Source organism: Erythrolamprus reginae, chromosome 3 (genome assembly GCF_031021105.1).
Source record: "Erythrolamprus reginae isolate rEryReg1 chromosome 3, rEryReg1.hap1, whole genome shotgun sequence".
Taxonomy (NCBI): Eukaryota; Metazoa; Chordata; class Lepidosauria; order Squamata; family Dipsadidae; genus Erythrolamprus; species Erythrolamprus reginae.
The window spans coordinates 623,901-643,689 of NC_091952.1; the positions used below are offsets into that span (position 1 = coordinate 623,901).

General features: G+C 50.4%; 2 protein-coding genes across 2 annotated transcripts in view; one reads left to right on the forward strand and one right to left on the reverse strand.

Annotated features, from left to right (window-relative positions):
- Window positions 1–1,117: 1,117 nt before the first annotated feature.
- LOC139163452 (interstitial collagenase-like) lies at window positions 1,118–6,810 on the forward strand. Its single transcript, XM_070744252.1, has 7 exons — window positions 1,118–1,347; window positions 1,732–1,952; window positions 2,177–2,325; window positions 3,951–4,082; window positions 5,117–5,272; window positions 6,013–6,124; window positions 6,726–6,810. The coding sequence occupies exons 1-7, from the start codon at window positions 1,189–1,191 to the stop codon at window positions 6,808–6,810; spliced, it is 1,014 nt and encodes a 337-aa protein (XP_070600353.1). The 5' UTR covers window positions 1,118–1,188.
- Window positions 6,811–11,481: 4,671 nt separating this feature from the next.
- The window catches only part of LOC139163540 (matrix metalloproteinase-9-like), a 68,610-nt gene continuing 60,302 nt past the window's right edge, over window positions 11,482–19,789 (reverse strand). The window contains exon 13 of the mRNA XM_070744372.1: window positions 11,482–11,591. Coding sequence (XP_070600473.1) covers window positions 11,482–11,591 — 110 coding nt within the window. The remainder of the gene's footprint in view (window positions 11,592–19,789) is intronic.

The following is a 19,789-nucleotide window of genomic DNA, read 5'->3' on the forward strand; positions in this document are numbered from 1 at the left end:
CCCAAATTGAGCCCAAATTGTTGGCAGTGTAAAAAAAACAATGGCAGTTTCTTTCACATATGGTGGTTGAGACAAAAAATTCTGGATAAAATCCACAAATGGTTACAAGAGAGAATAGAAAGAAAGATAGAATTCTTACCAGAATTGTTCTTATTGGGATTGATAAAAAAGCAATATAGTAAAGCCGATAAATATCTAATATTTCATATTACAACTGGGGCCAGAATTGCCTTTGCCCAATATTGGAAAAATAGAAAAATTCCCTCAGAAAAAGCAGTAATTAATAAAATATATAATTTTTCTGAAATGGATAAACTGGCGATGGAACTAAGGGGCCAAAAAGATTCTGAGTATCATGAAATATGGACACAATGGCACAGATGGATTGAGAGTCAAGAAATAGAAATATAAAAATTACAAAAGATATATAAAGATTAGTAAAATAAAGACAATTAATATGTGAATATGAATGACTTGAATAGGGATTTTGTGGTTGTATGAAATAATACAGATATTACTGTAATACATTCATATGTATATTATTATAGGACTTGATGAAATATCGGATGTAGCAATGCAGAAATACTGAATGTTTGCTGATATTATAATTTGTTGTCGTTGCTGCTGATGTTTTTGTGTAACCTGTCTTTTGTTGTTATTTATTTGTCTGTTTTAAAATATATTTGAAAACCAATATTTATTTTTTCAAGAAAAAGAAAAGAAAAGTACAAGGTCAGAAAAAGTATTTCTTGGTAGCCCTGTGTAGTACATAAATATCAGAGGGAGGGAGGGGCGAGCGGGGCAGCGCCTGAAGGGCTCCGGGGTCACCCCACGAAGGACTCGGGAGGCAGATGCGGCGGGGGCCGGGGGTTCCTGGCTGCAGTGGCCTCCGAGCCCCCGTGGAGGCGGACGGCCGCCCTCTTGGCCCCCTTGGCTGGTGCCCGCCGCCTTTCGCGTCTCCTGGTGACACCAGGCGGGGAAGGGGCAGCGCCCCGCCGGTTCTGCCCCTCTTCCACCGGGGGAGGGACCGCGGTGACTCAGCCTCCCCCCCGCCTCCTCCCCCCTCCCCGCCGACCATAAAGGGCCCCGCCGGAATTCGGGCTGCAGACGGCTGTGCTCGACTGAGCTTCGCGCTTCCCGCAGAGCCCGCAAAGGAGAGACGCGCCCTGCCCGAGACCCTCCGCAGCCATGAGCCTCCCAGCCCCGGCCGGCCTCCTCCTCCTCCTCCTCCTGGCGATCCCGCCGCTGCCCTGCTCGCGGGCCGCCCCGACGGAAGGGAAGGGCCCCGTGGTCATCACCTTCCCCGGGGACGCCCTCAGCCCCCAGAGCGACCGAGAGCTGGCCGCCGTGAGTCTCCGAGCTGCGCGCTCTGGCGGCGCCTCCGCTGGACGGAATTACGCCCCCCCCCGCGCTTCCTATTCCGCCTGGAGCCCGAGAGAGCCCGAGCGCGGCTGGAGGGCGAGAGGGGCGCCGCTGTCCCTCCGGGGCGCCGGGTTGCTTCGAGTCCCCCGCTGGCGCCGGGCGCCTTAAGTGGCGGTGCGTTCCGCTCGCCCGACCCAGGTCAGGTTGTGGGAAGGCAGCCCTGCCAGGGACTCCCGGGGACTATGGAGGCGATCCGAGGGATCCGGTCCCAGGAGGAGGTTTGGGGGTCAACCCCAGGGCCCACCCGCCGCTTGACCATAGAGCCCTCCCCCTGCCAGCTAGCGCCCGTTTCTCCCTCTCTCTCCGCAGCGCTACCTCCAGCGTTACGGGTACTTGGAGGCGACCAACCCTGAGGCACAGATGATGCTGGAGACCCCCCTGAAGGCCATGCAGAAGCGGCTGGGCTTGCCGGAAACAGGGGAGCTGGACGCCACCACCCTCACTGCCATGCGCGCCCCCCGCTGCGGGGTCCCCGACGTGGGTCGCTACGCGACAGGGGGCAAGTGGGACCACACAGACCTCACGTACCGGTGAGCTGGCGAGCAATTTCTGTGGGTTTGTGGCCCCGTGTCAGGCTGCAAGCGGAGGGGACCCCAAGACTCCTGGGGGGGCACAGCAGACTTGGGAAGGCTGCCCTCCCTCCAGGCACACCTGTGCTTTCCTCTGTGTGTGTGTGTTTGTGGTGTGTGTGTGAGGAGGGGGTGTGGAGGTGGGGTTTGATTTAAGCCTCTGAGCCTCCTCCACTCTTCGGCAGGGTGGTCAACTATTCCCCTGACCTGGATCGCTCCACCATCGATGACACCTTCCTCCGAGCCTTCAATACCTGGAGCCAGGTGACGCCCCTCACCATAACAAGCCAACAGGATGGAGAGGTGGACATTCTCATCCAGTTTGGAACTGGAGGTGAGGGAGAAGGGAGGGGGCAGCTGTCATCACACCTCTCACATCTGTCTGCAGGCCTAAAAGAATTGTTTATATAAATTAATATCCTGCCGTTCATGCAGAAGGCTACAAGTTCAAATCCCAGTAAGGGTATGTCTGTCTGATGATACATAGCAAGGTTGAAATAGATCTATCACAGGCTCCCTTCCTTTTCACTTAGCAGCAAAAATATGTAAATACCGTGGTCTCTCTACTTAAGAACACCCCCCTTAAGAACTTTTCTAGATAAGAACTGGGGGTTCAAGATTTTTTGCCTCTTCTCAAGAAACCTTTTTTACTTGAGAACCCGAGCCCGGAAAAATGTCCCCGGTCAGTTTCCTGCCATTCCCCCTTCAATCCCGGCCACCTCAGGCTTTTCTGGGCTGCCAGAGGAGCCTTTCAGTGGCGCTTTAAGAGGCTTTGGCAGCCCAGAGAGAACGAAGCATTTCCCTTTCTCTGGGCACTTGGAGAGGGAATAAACCACTTCCCTGTGGTGACTCCCTTGCGCTGCCTCCCATACACCCGGCGCAAGTTGCCTCCTGGAGCGTCTGGGTGTGGAAAGGCAAAAGGGGGCGCTTCACCCCAGCTGAATCAAGTCAGCTTCAGCCAAACCGAGGAGTCACCACAGTGAAGGAAAGGCAAGGGCTACAAAGGGAGTGAGTGAGAGGAGAGGGAAGCCCTTCAGCATGGGAAGGAAGAGGAAGCAGGGAGCAGCAGCAGCAGCAGCCTTTTGGTCAAAGGAGCGGGAGGTTCCCCCCTCTCGCCCACCTGGGTTTTCCTCTCTCTGGCGCAGCGTATGGGAGGCAGCCTCGCACCGGGTGTATGGGAGGTGCGTGCTCCTCTTTGCCGCCTCAGAGTCCCTCTTTTTTTTAAAAAAAAAGCCTTAAAGTTTTGTATTTTTTTGATTCTCCTCCCCTTACCTTCTTTCTTCAGCAGCGACTGACATCTTCCTCTTCTTCCTCCTCCTGAATTAAGTTCTTAAGTAGAGGTACCATTGTATATAATTTTTCATTTCCTTTTCCTTATCAGCAATGATGTTACACCTGTAGATTATAGTTGTCAGCTATAAAAAAGTTTATCTGCCATGGAATTTGACTCCTGGTGGGGCCGAGAGGCAAAAAGGAAGCTGTGATGCTCCTTCAATATACCAGGGTGACTGGACAAAAAAAAATCACACATAACCCTCCCCTGGTACAAGCTGATATGGGGGATGAGCCTGTAGCCTAATGGCTAAGACTTACAAGCCAGAGGCCCTTGGTTCAAATTCCAGTAAGGGTGTGGCTACCTGATGAAGGCTAATAAGCCCAAAGTAGATCTATTGTAGTCTCCCTTCCTTTTCATTATCAGCAAAAATATTTTACATATATATCTGTGTGTGTGTGTGTGTGTGTGTGTGTGTGTGTGTGTGTGTGTGTGTGTGTGTGGACTCCTGCCTGAGCAGGGGGTTAAACTAGATTACCTACAAGGGCCCTTCCAACTCCAGATAATAATAATAATAATAATAATAATAATAATAATGATGATGATGATGATGATGATGATGATGATGATGATGATAATATAATTCCTGTTCAGATTGTGACCTCTCTTTACCCTCCACCCAACAGACCACGGTGACAGCCAATCTTTTGATGGACAGAATGGACTTCTGGCCCATGCCTTCCTTCCTGGCCAATCCTCAATCAGTGGGGATGCCCATTTTGATGATGATGAGCTCTGGACGCTGGGCAGTGAGGTCGGTGAGTGGGCCCCCTTTCTGGCTGGATCTTCTCTGGGCCCTGGAGCTTTGTCCAGCTGATTCCCAGTTCACCAGGGAGGGACGGACCGACAGGAGGTTCTGGTGTGCCACCACCAGCGACTTCGAGACAGACCAGAAGTGGGGCTTTTGCCCTGGCCGAGGTAGGGGGGAAGCTCCTTTCACTGGCCCCCCAAGGGAAGCTGGTGGGGAGGGGGTTCAGCACACCCACCCACTGGGCTCGACTAGCTCGGCCATTAATGACACTGAGCCTGTCAGATGACGGCCCAAGTGCCATGCAACAGGCAGGGTGAGGTCCCATCCTTTGCTGCAGCTCCTGATGGAAAGCAAGCAACTGTGAGTAGATCAATAGGTGCCATTTCAGAGGGAAGTTAGCGGCACTCCATCCACTTTTGCAGTATCTCTTTGCTGGCCACGATCTGTTGAACTGCTGGCAGCCAGTGAGCAGTAGAAGTATCTTGCAGTTCTGCACTCTAACCACTGCACCACCAATGCTCACTCTAATCACTGCACCCCTATGACTTGTGGACTTCAACTCCCAGAATTCCTCAGCCAATCGGGCTAGCTCAAAAGTTCTGGGAGTTGAACTCCGCATGTCACAGAAGAGCCAACATTCCCCACGTGTGGCCTAGGGGAAGGGGTGCCTTCCTCAGCAGGGGGAAGGGTGGTGAGGGGAGAGGAGGACCCAGGGACCCTAGCGATTGAGGGCACCAGGTAAGGCCTCCAAGGCAGGGCCCCAATCTAGCCGGACTAGGTGGCAGTCTATTGGATCAGTCTATCTGGCTGGGGTGGTGTTGGATTCCTGCTTGAGCAGGGGGTTGAACTAGATGCCCTGCAAGGTCCCTTTCAACTTGAATGAATGAATGAATGAATGAATGAATGAATGAATGAATGAATGAATGAATGAATGAATGAATGAATGAATGAATGAATGATTGAATGAATGTATGAATGAATGAATGAATGAATGAATGAATGAATGAATGAATACACTCTGCTGTCGCTTCGAACCCCCAGGTTACAGCCTCTTCCTGGTTGGGGCACATGAGTTCGGCCATTCACTCGGCCTGGAGCATTCCAGCATCCAGGGAGCCCTGATGTACCCCATGTACTCCTACCAGGCCGACTTCAAGCTGCATTCGGACGACATCGAAGGAATCCAGTTTCTCTACGGTGAGCAGGAGGTGGGGGGGGCTGTCGGGGGGTTGAATCAGGCAGCCATGTGGCCCTGCCTGGGAAACTCTTGAAGGAATCAGGGTGGCTCTGGGCTGGTGGTCCTGTTTACCCACTGTGTCCGGAGTGACCCTGGTCCGCAAGCCCCTTCCATGGACAACATGAAGCCCACGTTTATTACCATGATGTGGAGGGACCCCTGGAGGTCCTCCAGGCCACTAGCAATCCCTGCCCTCAAAGGAGACCCTCCCCACCTCCTTGGCTCCACTCTTGAGCTGTTTCTGCACTAGGGCAGGGACTTTTCTGCCGTCTCCTCCCACTCCCAAATCTGGACCCCTGATGTTGGTGTTGCTCTGTTAAGTGTGCAGAGTAACCCTGGAGTTAGCAAGGATGCACAGAGGAAACGTGGAGGGGGCAGATATCCAGTGGATGGTCCAGAGATATGAGTAGTGGTGCTGATAACCAGATACATGAAGTGTATAAAATATTACTTACTTTGGCAAATATCTTAGTCAAGAACAATCCTAGCCATACACAGTTAAATCAGTCAATACATATACAATACTATATCTTACTTGTTCAGTTTACAAATACAAAAACCAGCATTTAACACACAGTTGCTACTACAGCAGTCACATAATCCATTTTAACATGCATTGATAATTTCTTTATATGTTGCCAAACCCAACCAGTCATGTACATAGTGCTAACAGGGTCCCTCTTCTCTCCCCCCCCACTAGGTAAAAAATCGGGTGGTCAGCACCAGGCGCCCCTCTCCCCTTCTCTGGCCCATACCGAAGCTGAGGACTCCTCCTCTGTGGTTGACGAGGCGCTGGACTTCTTCAAGGATGGGTGAGTAGCTAGGCCGGAGGGGGGCATGCCTGAATGGCTGGATTCAGTGGATAGAGCCCCCTCCTCAGTGTAGAGGAAGAGGCTCATTGGGAGGGACTCAATTGCTGGGAGTGAGGGGGAACTTCTCCTCCTCTTGATGCTTGTGGCCTGGGGGCTCTTTCTGCCCCCTCACCCGGTTCCCTTCTGGAATGCAAAGCCGATGGGCAGGAGACTGCCGGCCACCTCTGGCACTTGTCTCTATGTCAGTGGGGAAGCTGCCCCCCCTCAAGAGACTTTCCCTCCCTCCCTCCCAGGGAATAAGGCAACTTTGAGAAGAAGGTGAAGGGGCTGCCAGGTGGATGCCCCCCAGCCATCCAAGGCCTGCAGGGAGGAAGAATCCCCTTTGACCCCCCAGGAAGCTCTGGATCCGGTTGAGGGGGGAGATTCCCAGAGCCTTGGCAGGAATGGGGGTGCTGCCCCTGAACCCCAGTCCCCTCCTCAGCCCTGCCTCCTTGGCCCCACAGGAGGGGCTTTCCCCTGAGGGTCCCTGCCATTCCCTCCTTGCAGCTGCTCCGCAGTGCCCTCCGCTCACCTTCCCCCTCACTGGTTTCCCCTCTTCCAGGAAGGTCCCACATCTGCTGGCAAAGGAGCCCCCTCTACCTGTTGACACGCGTGGGGTACTTCACGCAGGACATCCTGTGCCCTGAACAGGGAGAGAGGACCAGACCCCCACCAGGACTCTGCTTCCAAATGCCTCCGCTCATGCCCCCCTCTCTCCCTCCCCCCTCTCTTTCTCCCTCCCCCCCCTCTCTCTCACACCCACACATCGGTGTTCACTTGGAGTATTGCCTGGGTTGCTGTCAATTGGACAAGGTGCCTCGTATCACTGCTGTTATTTTTTTGGGGGAAATAAAAGTTAGATTCTGTTTCATCTCTTGCATGTTTTCTGTCCATTGGGGTGTAACTGCTTACGGGGGGGGAGAAATCATGCTGGAGGTTGGTGCCAGTCTTGGGGAGGGGGCTTCTTTCCATCCTGGGCCTGGCATGGGAGGACCTGCAGCCGAGAAAAGCCAGCAACGCCCCACTTTTAATTGTGAAAAAGATGTCCAGCCAGGCCACTTGGGAAAACCTATGATGTTAAAGGGGTCCACAAATTGTATTTCAGATACTCCCCAACTTGCAACCATTCATTTAGTGACCAAAGTTATAACAATAATGAAAAATCTGGCTTATGGCTTATATCCCTCCTCTTCCACCACTGTGGAAGAGGGGGGTATAGAACGAACTACACCCCCCCACTCACCTTATATTGAGAGTCTTCTGTCCTCTTCTCAATATGCTACGTGTTCCCTGGCAGAACTCTGTCCCTAAGAGACAGTTGTGGATTGTGGGTCAGAGAGATTATGACCATGATAACTGCATCTCCTCTTATTCTATTTCTGTTTTTAAAGTCTTAAGAGAAGGAGGAGGAAGTGAAATATTAAGGAAAAGACAATATCTGTGGACATATGTAAAATCCTGGTCATTCTCTGAAGGGTCGAGGTCTTTGTTTTTTTAATTATACCTTATCCTTATATGTTTTTAACATCTGTAGTTTTTCTGCCAGCTCTTGGCACGAGCCTCAAATTAAACATGATAGTAGCCAAAACAGACACACACACAGGAAAAGTCAACAATACCTTCTTTATCCACAGACAAATAGAAGCAAAACCCTCTTTTTGGAGTCAAAGGGCTCACGTGTAAAACAACCAGACTTGAAGGCAGTGAAATAACAAAAGTAATTAACAAGTAGTTGTGAAGTCGTCACAGCTACTCTCCTTCAGACTTTGGTGTAACTCTCACGGTTAACTATGATTTACGTTCAGAGTCCAGATATCAAAGCACAGAGTCCTTGAAGAATCCAGAGAGTGGAGGCAAATCCACAAGCACAAACAGATAATCTTCCACACTGAGAGGCCGGCACGCTGCCCATTTATCAGCAGCCCTAATTGCTTGAACCCCACCCAACCACAGGTGAACTCTCTTATCTCTTGTAATACCTCCGTAACTGCTCTCTTCTATTCATGTATGATATGAATGAGAGTAATGTTATGAATGGAAGGTCAGTTTACCTGGCGATGTAGAGGTGGGAGGGATGGGGGAGTCTTTCTCTGGGGTGGTGGAGGGCCAAAATATTCCGGTTCTGCTGGGGAGAGGCAGATATGGCAGGAGACATGGGGTAGGCCGCTCTCGGGGAACAAGAGCTCACTGTTTGAAAGAGATCCCTTGTTCCGGCCCCATTTCCTCAACACGGGATACTGGTGACGAGCAAAATCCTGGCCCTTGGCTCCGGCTGCTGCTACTTAATGCCAGGGTCAGTTGTAAATAAAGCTCTCCTCATCTAGGATTTGATCCTGGAGGAGGAGGCTGACCTGGTTTGTGTGACTGAGACCTGGCTGGGCCCAGAGGGAGGAGTTCATCTTTTTGAAATTTGCCCAGCTGGGTTTCAGGTTTGGCCCAAGCCACGACCTCAGGGAAGGAGGGGAGGACTGGCTATTATAGCCAGGGTGTCACTTTGCCTAGGCAGACTTGCTGCTCCTAAGGTTGTGGGTTTTGAGTCCCTCTTTGTGAAGTTGGACCTAGGGGTTCCGATGGGCTTGTTGCTCATGTACCTGCCTCCCAGCTGTGTGTCAACAGCCCTGCCTGCGCTGCTCAAGGAGGTAGCCGGGCTGGCATTGGAGTTCCCTGGACTTAATAATAATAATAATAATAATAATAATAATAATAATAATAATAATAATAATAATTTATTAGATTTGTATGTCACCCCTCTCCGAAGACTCAGGGCGGCTCACAACAATAATAAAACAATGTGACAAAGTAAACAAATCTAATTTTTAAAAAGCATCTAAAAAACCATAATTTAATAAAGATGCAACACACACATACCATACATAAAACTATAAAAGCCTGAGGGAGATGTCTCAATTCTCCGATGCCTGGTGAAATAGGTGGGTCTTAAGTAGTTTGCAAGAGACAAGGAGGGTTGGGGCAGTTCTGGTCTTTGGGGGAGTTGATTCAAGAGGGCCGGGGCCGCCACAGAGAAGGCCCTTCCCCTGGGGCCTTCCAGACGACATTGTTTAGTCGATGGGACCTAGAGAAGGCCAACTCTGTGGGACCTCATTGGCCACTGGGATTCGTGCGGTAGAAGACGGTTCCGGAGGTATTCTAATCCGATGCCATGTAGGGCTTAACCGACACTTTGAATTGCGACCAGAAACTGATAGGCAGCCAATGTAAGCTACGGAGTGTTGGAGAGATGTGGGCAAACCTAGGTAACCCTACGATAGCTCCTGCGGCTGCATCCTGCATGATCTGAAGTTTCCGAACACTCTTCAAAGGTAGTCCCATGTAGAGACCATTGCAGTAGTTGAACCTCGAGGTGATGAGGACATTAGCTACTGTGAGCAATGACTGGCTGCAACCCTAGCCTCTCCTCTTGAGAAATATTATATTGTTTTACATGAACTGGTTTCTCATTTGGTTTTAATTTAATCTCAATGGGAGGGATATCTCTCTCCCCCCCATTTCCTTTAGCTGTCCAGGCTATACGGTCAATCTGTTCTTCTACTTCTTCAGTTAAAACATACACTCATGTGTATTCAGGTTGAAATTGAATGGATATTTGTAACCTGGTCATCATGTCTCATCCTAATATGTTAATTCCTGCTGAAGGGATGTATAAGAAAACTACTCCAGCTATTTTCTGATCTTCATATTGTACTTCAATAGGTAATAATTGTTGCACTCCTACTCCAGTTCCTCTCACTCCAGTTACTTGTGGGCCTATTCTATTAGGGTCAATTTGAAGAGAGGGGGTTAGATGACTCATGGAGGAGAGTGAAGCCCCCATATCCACTAGGAAAGGTAAAATCTCTTCACCCACCTTTAGATTTATCAAGGGTTCCTGGCAGGCCATTATAATCGGTGATCCCTGACATCCCTAATATTGGGCTGATCTATAACATCCATCTCCCTCCATCATCCTGTTCACCTGCTCAATCTTCGTTTCGTTCAGACATTCTCTTGCAAAATGTCCCAACTGGCTACACCTAAAACAATCTCTTCGAGTGAGTCCATAATTGGATCCCATACCACCTCGTTCTCTCCAGAAAGTACTCGGAAAACCTCTTTGGGAATTTCCCCACCAATTCCCTCTACCTCTCTAGCCAAAATTCCCTCCACGTCCTCCTCCTCTGGTTCCTGTAAGAACCAGATTAGGAATCCCTGTCACTGCCGTCTTCATTTCCTCCATCAATTTTGTCATAGCCTCATTCTGTTTCTTTGTTTCCCGCAGCAGGGCTGTCCGAAACCCATCTTCTTCTTCTGGACCTCAGCCTCCCTATTCACATAAACCTCTTGAGCCCTTTTAAGAAGGGCATCCAAACTTAGGGTTCCCCAATTCATTTTCTGAGGTTTCGCCTATATGCCCGGACTTGAATTTACTACAAATTGCACCTTCACATTTCCCTCATGTTCCTCCGCATCTGGATCTATCCCTCCATATTTGCAGAAAGCCTCCTTGTGTCTTCTAAGAAATTCTATGGGACTGTGACCTTTATCCTGAGTAACCTGATGAGCTCCCTTTATATTATGGGGTTTGGGAACCCCTATGTTCATTCCAGCCATTAGGCATTCTCTCACTTGAGTCATTTCCTCTCTATCTGATGACACGTTATGGTCCCAGGTGGGTTTGACTTCCGGGACTATGTCTCCCCTTCCCAATTTCTGTTGAGGGTGGTCTTTATCATATTTTTCCTGAGCCGCTTTATAAATCATGTTTCCTTCTTCATGAAACTACTAATCAATCACCAAAGGAGAGTTCACACAATGGTCACACATTTTTATGTACAAAACTTTAATTTTTAAAATATCCAGCTCTCACAGACAAGAGGAAGCAAAGGGGGGGGTCAGATGAGAGCCCTCATTCCAATCACAAATAGATGCAAAGCTGTGAGGACCCCCCTCCCCCCCAAAGTCTTCCTCCTCCTCCTCTCTCTGCTTCCTGGGCAAGTGATAGCAAGCGATCCTGAGCAATTTGATAAAATAAAATAAAAAATTGATAAATAGAGGTGCAGGGGGAGGGAAGGCTTGTGGCCGGAGCTTCCCACTCCATTCAGTGGATCTGGGGGGGCACAGCTGGGAACTCTCCCCCCCACTTCAGCCCCTCCCTCTCCCTGACAAGTCTTCTGGGGAGCCATAGGGGGCCCAAGGGGCCAGTGCAGCATTTGGCCCACTAATCAGAGAGGCTGCCCCCATCGGCTGGCCAGCCAAGGAGGGGCTGAAGCTGCATCCAGAGGCATTCCGAAGCAGAGTCCAAGTGGGGGGGGGGTCGTCCCTCACTGTTCAGGGCACTTCAGGATGTCCTGCTTGAAGTAGCCCACCCGGGTCACCTGGTAGCGGGGGCTCATTTGCCAGCAAAAGGGGTGACGGCAGAAGTGGAACCTCCCTGAAAGAGGGGAAACGGATGATGGTTAAGGTGAGCGGAGGGCACTGTGGTGTTAGGGGGGGTTAGAGGTCGTTTCCTAGGTCCCTGACTTGTGGGGTACCTCAAGGGTTGGTCCTCTCCCCCCTGCTGTTTAATATCTACATGAAACCACTAGGTGAGGTCATCCGAGGGCACGGGGTCAGTTACCATCAATATACTGATGATAGTCAGCTATACATCTCCACCCCGTGTCCACTCAGTAAATCAGTGGAAGTGATGTGCCAGTGTCTGGAGGCTGTCAGGGTCTGGATGGGTGCCAACAGGCTCAAACACCTTCCTGACAAGACGGAGTGGCTATGAGTATTGCCCCCCAAGGACACGTCCATCTGTCCATCCACTACTTGGGAGGGATCATTGACCCCCTCAGAGAGGGTTCACAACTTGGGCATCCTCCTCGATTCACAGCTGACTATAGAACACCATCTTTTGGCTGTGGCGAGAGGGACGTTCAATCAGGTTCACCTGGTGCATCAGTTGTGGCCCTATTTGGACAGGGAGGCTTTGCGCACGGTCACTCATGCCCTTATCACCTCAAGGTTTGACTACTGCAATGCTCTCTACATGGGGCTACCTCTGAAGAGCGTTCGGAAGCTGCAAATTGTGCAGAATGCATCTGTGCGAGTTGTCTGGGCTTACCCAGACATGTACCTGTGTCTCCAACACTCAAGGTATTGGTTATGACCTATAAAGCCCTAAATGGCATCAGGCCAGAATACCTATGGGACCGCCTCCTGCTTCATGAATCCCAGTGACCAGTTAGGTCCCACAGAGTCGGCCTCCTCCACCTGCCGTTAACTAGACAATGCCGGTTGGCGGGCCCTACGGGAAGAGCCTTCTCTGTTGGGGCCCCAGTCCTCTGGAATCAACTTTCCCAGGAGATCCGTATTGCCCCCACCCTTCTTGCCTTCTGCAAGTGTCTCAGGACTCATTAATGTCGCCAGGCCTGGGGCAATTAGGTTCTTGCCCCCTGGCCGATGAATGGACTGAGAGAAACTGATTGAATGAGAAGGACTGGGTTTTTTAGGGGTTTTGGTTTTAGATTATATATTTAATTAATTGGACCCAAAATGTTATGTATTTTTTTATTGTATGTTGTGAGCCGCCCTGAGTCCTAAGAGATGGACGGCATAAAAGTCCAATAAATAAATAGATAAATAGATAAATGAATCTGTCTTCTGCAGCCCCAAAAGAGGAACCCCACCCACCCACCCACTGCTGCTTGTGGGACCAGGGAGGAACATCCGAGGCTGCCCGCTTGCATGACAGAGGCCCCCTGTAGAGGACCCATGAAGGGGGGACGTTCCCCCTCCTGCCCCTCTTACCTTTGTGCTGGAAGACCAGGTTAGCATCAGTGGGGACCCCAGGAAAGAGGCTGTCAATGTATTGGGGGTACCCCTTGTCCACCTGCTCCTTCTTCACATCCAGCCTAGTTGGGGACGGGGGAAAAAAAGCTAGCAAGGACCCACCAGGTGCCCTCTGGATGCCCCCGAGGGCACCTCTACCTTTGCAGAGATGGGTCATCCAAGCTCTGCTTTCTTTCTCCCCCCAGCGCAGAGAGCCAGGACAAACCAGGCAAAGTAGCCATGGGAGGGGAGCTCAGGCCAAAGGGGCTGGTGGATGGCATTCCCTGGGGATGCCGCTGCCTGGGGCTCCTGGAGGCCGAGCCGCTCCGTCCCATCACCCAGCCTTTGGCTCCCATGTCCACGTACCTCCAGAACTGATCTCCGCTGAAGAGCAGGGCCTTCCCCCCTCTTCCGTGTCAGGCTCCCCACAATCTTGTGCACGTCTGTCCCGATGCCCAGCTTCTCAAGGCTCCGAGGGCCAACGACCTGGGCCCCCTGGGACACCCAGAAGCGCTGGCCTGCCAAAGGAAAGGGGGTTGGCTGAGCAGGGGCCACTCCCTGGGCAGAGGAGCCAGCTTTGAGGGCCCTCCGCATAGAGAGACCCAGGGGGCTGCCCCCATAAGGGCCCTTTGTCTGGGGAGGGGGATTCACCCGAGAAGAAGAAGAGCCTCTTGGTCAGAGGGTCCTGGAAAGCCGCGTCAATCACATCTGGGAGGGCTGGCCAGGTGCTCTGGATCTGCAAGGGGCCCTGCAGGGAGTCAGCCTTCCAGGGGCCCAGTCCGGTGCCCGACAGTTTCCAGTATTGCCTGCGCAGGAAAGGCAGCTCAGCCTGGCCTCAGTTTCCCCTGCGGTGCCCGTGGGTGCAGGCAGACCCAGGCCCAGGCCCCCTCCTGCCTTGCCTCTCACCCATCCTTGAAGAAGTGCAGCACCTTCTGGATCTCCCCCACCCCGTTGAACCTCTCCACCTGGCAGGCGCTGCTCCGGCCATCCACGGCAGGTGTCTCGGTCACGGAAGAGTCATCGTCATCCTCAGAGGAGGAGTCCTGGGCTTCGGTGGGGGCCTGAGAAGGGGAGATGGGCGCTGTGGGCCCGATCCTCGGCCTAGTGGTGGGGGAGAGAAGGAGGAGCCTATGAGTACTATGTACATAACTGGTCGGGTTTGGCAATATATAAAAAAACTATCAATGTATGTTACAATGGATTATAATGCTATAGCTTTAAGAGGTAGCACCACAGTTAGCCACAAGAGGGAGACAGAAGCATCTCTCTCTCCCTCCCTCCCTCCCTCCCTCTCTCTGAACATGTAAGATATAGTATTGTATATGTGTTGACTGATTTAACTGTAAGTAATATTTTATACACTTCATGTATCTGGTTGTCAGCACCACTACTCATATCTCTGGACCATCAGGTGAATATCTGCCCCCTCCACGTTTCCTCTGTGCATCCTTGCTAACTCCAGGGTTACTCTGCACACTTAACAGAGCAACACAAACATCAGGGCTCCAGATTTGGGGGTGGGAAGAGACGGCAGAAAAGTCCCTGCCCTAGTGCAGAAACAGCTCAAGAGTGAAGCCAAGGAGGTGGGGAGGGTCTCCTTTGAGGGCGGGGGTTGCTAGTGGACTGGAGGATCTCCAGGGGTCCCTCCACATCATGGTAAATGAACGTGGGCTTCATGTTGTCCATGGAAGGGGCTTCCAGACCAGGGTCACTCAGGACACGGTGTGTGAACAGGATCCTCCAGCCCAGAGCGCCCCCCCCCCCCGATTCCTTCGAGATCTTCCCAGGCAGGGCCACTGGCTGCCTGATTCAACCCCCCCAGCAGCCCACACACACACCTCCTGCTCACCGTAGAGATACTGGATTCCTTTGATGTCGTCCGAATGCAGCTGGAAGTCGGCCAGGTAAGTGTACATGGGGAACATCGGGGCTTCCCGAATGCTGGAATGCTCCAGGCCGAGCACATGGCCGAACTCATGTGCCGCAACCCGGAAGAGGCTGTAACCTGGGGGTTCGAAGCGACAGCAGAGGGTATTCATTCATTCATTCCTTTATTCATTCATTCATTCATTCATTCATTCATTCATTCATTCATTCATTCATTCATTCATTCATTCATTCATTCATTCATATGAGTTGAAAGGGACCCTGCAGGGCATCTAGTCCAACACTCTTCTCAAGCAGGAATTCTATACCACCCCAGCCAGATAGACTGATCCAATAGACAGCCACCTAGTCCGGCTAGATCAGGGCCCTGACTTGGAGTTTTAAATTGCTTCTCTCCATGTTTAGTTTCCACCCAATGCTTCTTGTTCTACCCTCAGGTGCTTTGGAGAATAGCCTGACTCCCTCTTCTTTGTGGCAACCCCTGAGATATTTGAAGGTGCTATCCTGTCTCCCCTGGTCCTTCTCATCATCAAACTAGCCATGCCCAGTTCCTGCAAAAGTTCTTCACACGATTTAGCCTCCGGTCCATTAGAAGATTAGTCCTTCTGACCCAACCTCCTGCTCAACCAGGAGACCCTAGACCAGTTATGGTCTGGTGCCCAAAGGGCCTGTAGGTGGACAATAGCACACATGCACCGGCCCACATGCCCTCCCCCACGTATGTGCAAACACACCCACATTTCCCACCATGCACGCAGGTCTCACTGAAGCCTCCAGACTTACAGGAGACCCGTTGGTCCATTTTCTGGCCTCCCCAGGCTCCAGAGTTTTCCCTGAAGCCTGGGAGGGTGAAAAACAGCCTCCCCAGACCTCTGGTGTTGTGGTTGGTTCTGGCCCAGCTCCTGCCCCAAGGAATGTGGAGGTGGATATGGGGGAAACATCCACATGCCACAGGCCTGTTTTGCTCCCAATAGAATCTTCCAACGAAGGCTCCTCTGACGAAGGAAGCGTGAGTAGCAGGGAAGAGGGGAGTTTGGCAGACAGCCCAGGAGGAGTTCAATCATCCTTATCATCCCTGGATTCTGAACAAGAACGTATGATGGACCCACGCATGCGTAGAGTGATGAATAGGAGAGAACAACTGAAGGATTACTACAGGAGATAAGTGAGGCCACCTGTGATTGGGTGGGGCTGCTGTAATTAGTGCTACAGATAAAAAGAGCAGCATGCTTGTTTAGCCTTGTGGAAGTTTATCTGATTCATCGTTTCGTCCAGATCGTGGTTTTGCTGTTTCCCTGTTCAAGACTGTGTGTGGCCTTTCTGGACTTTGGAATTGGACTCAATTTCCCAGTTACTGGGTGAGAAATTGGATTGCATTTAACCTGTGCCTTATGTGTACCAGAAAATCCCTTTGACATTTAAAAAGGGAGTTTTTTCTGCTTTTCTGTTGATAAAGACTTTTGGTTTTCCTTCTATCGTGTGGTGTGTGTCTTTTTAGACTAATTACTCTGTAATTACAGGTGGTTGGGACACACCAGCAGAACATCTGGAAGGCCAAAAATCAGCTTGGCAGGTTGGAGGTGACACAGGGCAACATCTTCTGTGTCCTCACATATGGCTCCTCATGGCACCTGTGGCACACATGCCATAGGTTTGCCACCACTGCCCTCGACCACTTCAGACAACCTCTTTTAAAAACCTCCAAGGGTGGAGCACCCACAACTTCTGGTGGCATGCCATTCCGCTGATTAATTTTCCTCACTGTTAGGCAATTTCTCCTTAATTCCAGAATCCTTGATCATTTCCCACCCATTGCCTCTTGTTCTACCCAAATAGCTTGACTCCCTCTTCTTTGGGGCAGCCCCTGAGATACTGGAACGCTGCTATCCTGTCTCCCCTGGTCCTTCTTTCCATCAAACTAGCCAGGCCAAGTTCCTGTAACCTTTCTTCGTAGGTTCCAGTCCCCTAATCCTCTTTCTGGCTCTTCTCGGTGCTCTTGGCACAGTGGACTTTGCAAAATACAAGACACTCAAATCCCGTGAGCTAAATCTATTTATTCAAAACATTTAGATAATATTTGGTTGGATAATATTGATTGACCCGTAAAGCCCTACATGGCATGGGACCAGATTACCTACGGGACCGCCTTCTGCCGCATGAGTCCCAGTGGCTGGTCAGGTCCCACAGAGTCGGCCTTCTCCAGGTCCCATCAGCCAGACAATGTCATCTTGCAGGGCCTAGGGAAGAACCTTCTCTGTGGTGCCCCCACTCTCCCTGGCTTCCCTAAAGTTTTAAAGACCCACCCGTGCTGACAGGCCTTGGGCCATTTAGATTAGATTAGATTAGATTTATTGGATTTATATGCCGTCCCTCTCCGCAAACTCGGGGCGGCTCACAACAATAATAAAAAACAGTACATAATAAAAATCCAATGCCCACCAATCTAATTACAATTTAAAATTAGTAATTTCATAAAACAAAATTTAAATAACTTTCCCCCCTACCCCAGTGAATACATTTGTCTCAGGAGGAGGGCGGCATAGAAATTGAATTAATAAATAAATGATAAATAAATAAATTTGCATGGACTGTATTAATAGAGGCCACCTTAATAGCCACTGGACTGTATGTAAGGCAAATATGATTTAGCAATGATGTAAGGGCTATAGTCAGTGAAAAAAAGGCTGCCTATAGGAGGTATCAAGAGTCTGGAAGTATAGCTGATAGAGAGGTGTATAAAATGAGACAGAAGGAGGCGAAACAGATAATATATGCTGCTAAAGCCTCAAGAGAGGAAGAAATTGCCAAATCTGTAAAGAAGGGGGATAAAACCTTCTTCAGATATATTAGTGATAGGAGGAAGAAAAATTGCGGCATCACGAAGCTTAGTACCGGGAATAATACATGCATTAATGGGAATAAGGTGATCGCTGACCATTTCAATAGCTACTTCTGTTCAGTTTTCTCAAAAGACACCTTACAAAATAATACTATAGAGGGATATAGCATTGCTTCCAGCTGTACGGATTCAGCTCCAGTGATCTTAGAAGCCGATGTCGTAGAAGAACTTGAAAGATTAAAGATAAATAAGGCAATGGGTCCAGATGGCATCCACCCCAGAGTTCTTAAAGAACTCAGATCTGTCATTGCTACCCCCCTGACTGATTTGTTTAACCAATCCCTGTTAACAGGAGATGTTCCTAAATATTGGAAAATGGCCAGTGTTGTGCCTATCCACAAGAAGGGCAGTAGAGAAGAAGCTGGTAACTACAGGCCAGTTAGCTTGACATCAGTTGTAGTTAAGATGATGGAGACTCTACGCAAAAAGAGGATAAATCAGCACCTAAAGACCAATAACTTATTGGACCCAAATCAGCATGGCTTTACTGAAGGCAAATCATGTCAGACTAATCACATTGATTTCTTTGACTATGTCACAAAGGTGTTGGATGAAGGTGGTGCCGTGGATATTGCCTATCTGGACTTCAGCAAAGCCTTTGATACGGTTCCACATAAAGAGCTGATAGATAAATTAGTGAAAATTGGACTTAATCCCTGGATAGTTCAGTGGATTTCAAGCTGGCTGAAGCGTAGACATCAGAGAGTTATTGTTAATGGCGAGTATTCTGAGCAGAGACAGGTTACAAGCGGTGTGCCACAAGGGTCTGTTCTGGGTCCTATTCTTTTTAATATGTTTATGAGTGATCTAGGGGAAGGTTTGGTAAGGAAGGTTTGCCTATTTGCCGATGACTCTAAAGTGTGCAATAGGGTTGATATTCCTGGAGGCATCTATAATATGGCAAATGATTTAGCTTTACTAGATAAGTGGTCAAAGCAATGGAAACTGCAGTTTAATGTTTCCAAATGTAAAATAATGCACTTGGGGAAAATGAATCCTCAATCTGAGTATTGCATTGGCAGTTCTGTGTTAGCAAAAACTTCAGAAGAGAAGGATTTAGGGGTAGCGATTTCTGACAGTCTCAAAATGGGTGAACAATGCGGTCAGGCAGTAGGGAAAGCAAGTAGAATGCTTGGCTGCATAGCTAGAGATATAACAAGCAGGAAGAAGGAGATGGTGATCCCACTGTATAGAGCGCTGGTGAGACCACATTTGGAATAATACTGGTTCAGTTCTGGAACCCTTATCTACAAAAAGATATTGATAAAATTGAATGGGTCCAAAGCACTGTTCCCTCTAACAGGCTTGGTTACGCAGGCGTGCACACAAAAACCAAACACCTGGCACCGTTTCTACCTGCCAAACAGCTGATCTGCCCCCCCCCCAAGCTGTCAGCCATGGAGAAACCCCCGTGGGCTCTGAGCCCCGCCCAGCTTCTCCGGCTCTGTCTGGGGCTGCCGTTGTGCGCTGTCGTCGTGCAGCTGCCGTTGCGTGCGCCCACCTCACATGTGACCTCCCAAAGGCACCCACGAAGGCCGAAGATTGGGGTGGGGGCTTATAGAGCCGAGCCCCCTTGCGCCGATCAAAGCTCTGTGGGCTTTCTCCAGCGTCTGGATACACAGGATGCCGCGGGACGCCTGCTTTTCCTCAGCTGCCGCTGCGCGCCCCGTGTCACTTGCCCGGCAGGGGGCGTTTCTCGCTGGGTCCCTGCCACCACCATCCTCAGTTTGCACGGGGGCAGCTAGTCGCCACGGGCATCCGAAACGGGAGTGTGATAAAGTGACTCAGGGCGCATGGCGGCAGCTGAGGAAAAGCAGGCGAGGGGGCTCAGCTCCATCAGCCCCCACCCCAATCGTGCAGCCCCTACTTCTGGATTGCGATGAGAGAAAGAAAAAGAGAGAGGAAAGAGAGAGAGAAACAGACACGAAAGTGAGAGAAATGAGAGCAAAAAGGGAGGAGAAACAAATGAGAGAGAGAAAGGGGGAGAGAGGGAGAAACACAGAGAAAGGAGAGAGACTTGGAGGGAAAGA

Excerpts from the sequence above, each read along its gene's own strand:
- LOC139163452 (XM_070744252.1), top strand. The coding sequence starts at position 1,189 with ATGAGCCTCCCAGCCCCGGCCGGCCTCCTCCTCCTCCTCCTCCTGGCG. Across the intron at positions 2,326-3,950 it reads CATCCAGTTTGGAACTGGAG|ACCACGGTGACAGCCAATCT; the intron begins GTGAGGGAGAAG and ends TCCACCCAACAG. Across the intron at positions 6,125-6,725 it reads CTGGACTTCTTCAAGGATGG|GAAGGTCCCACATCTGCTGG; the intron begins GTGAGTAGCTAG and ends CCCCTCTTCCAG.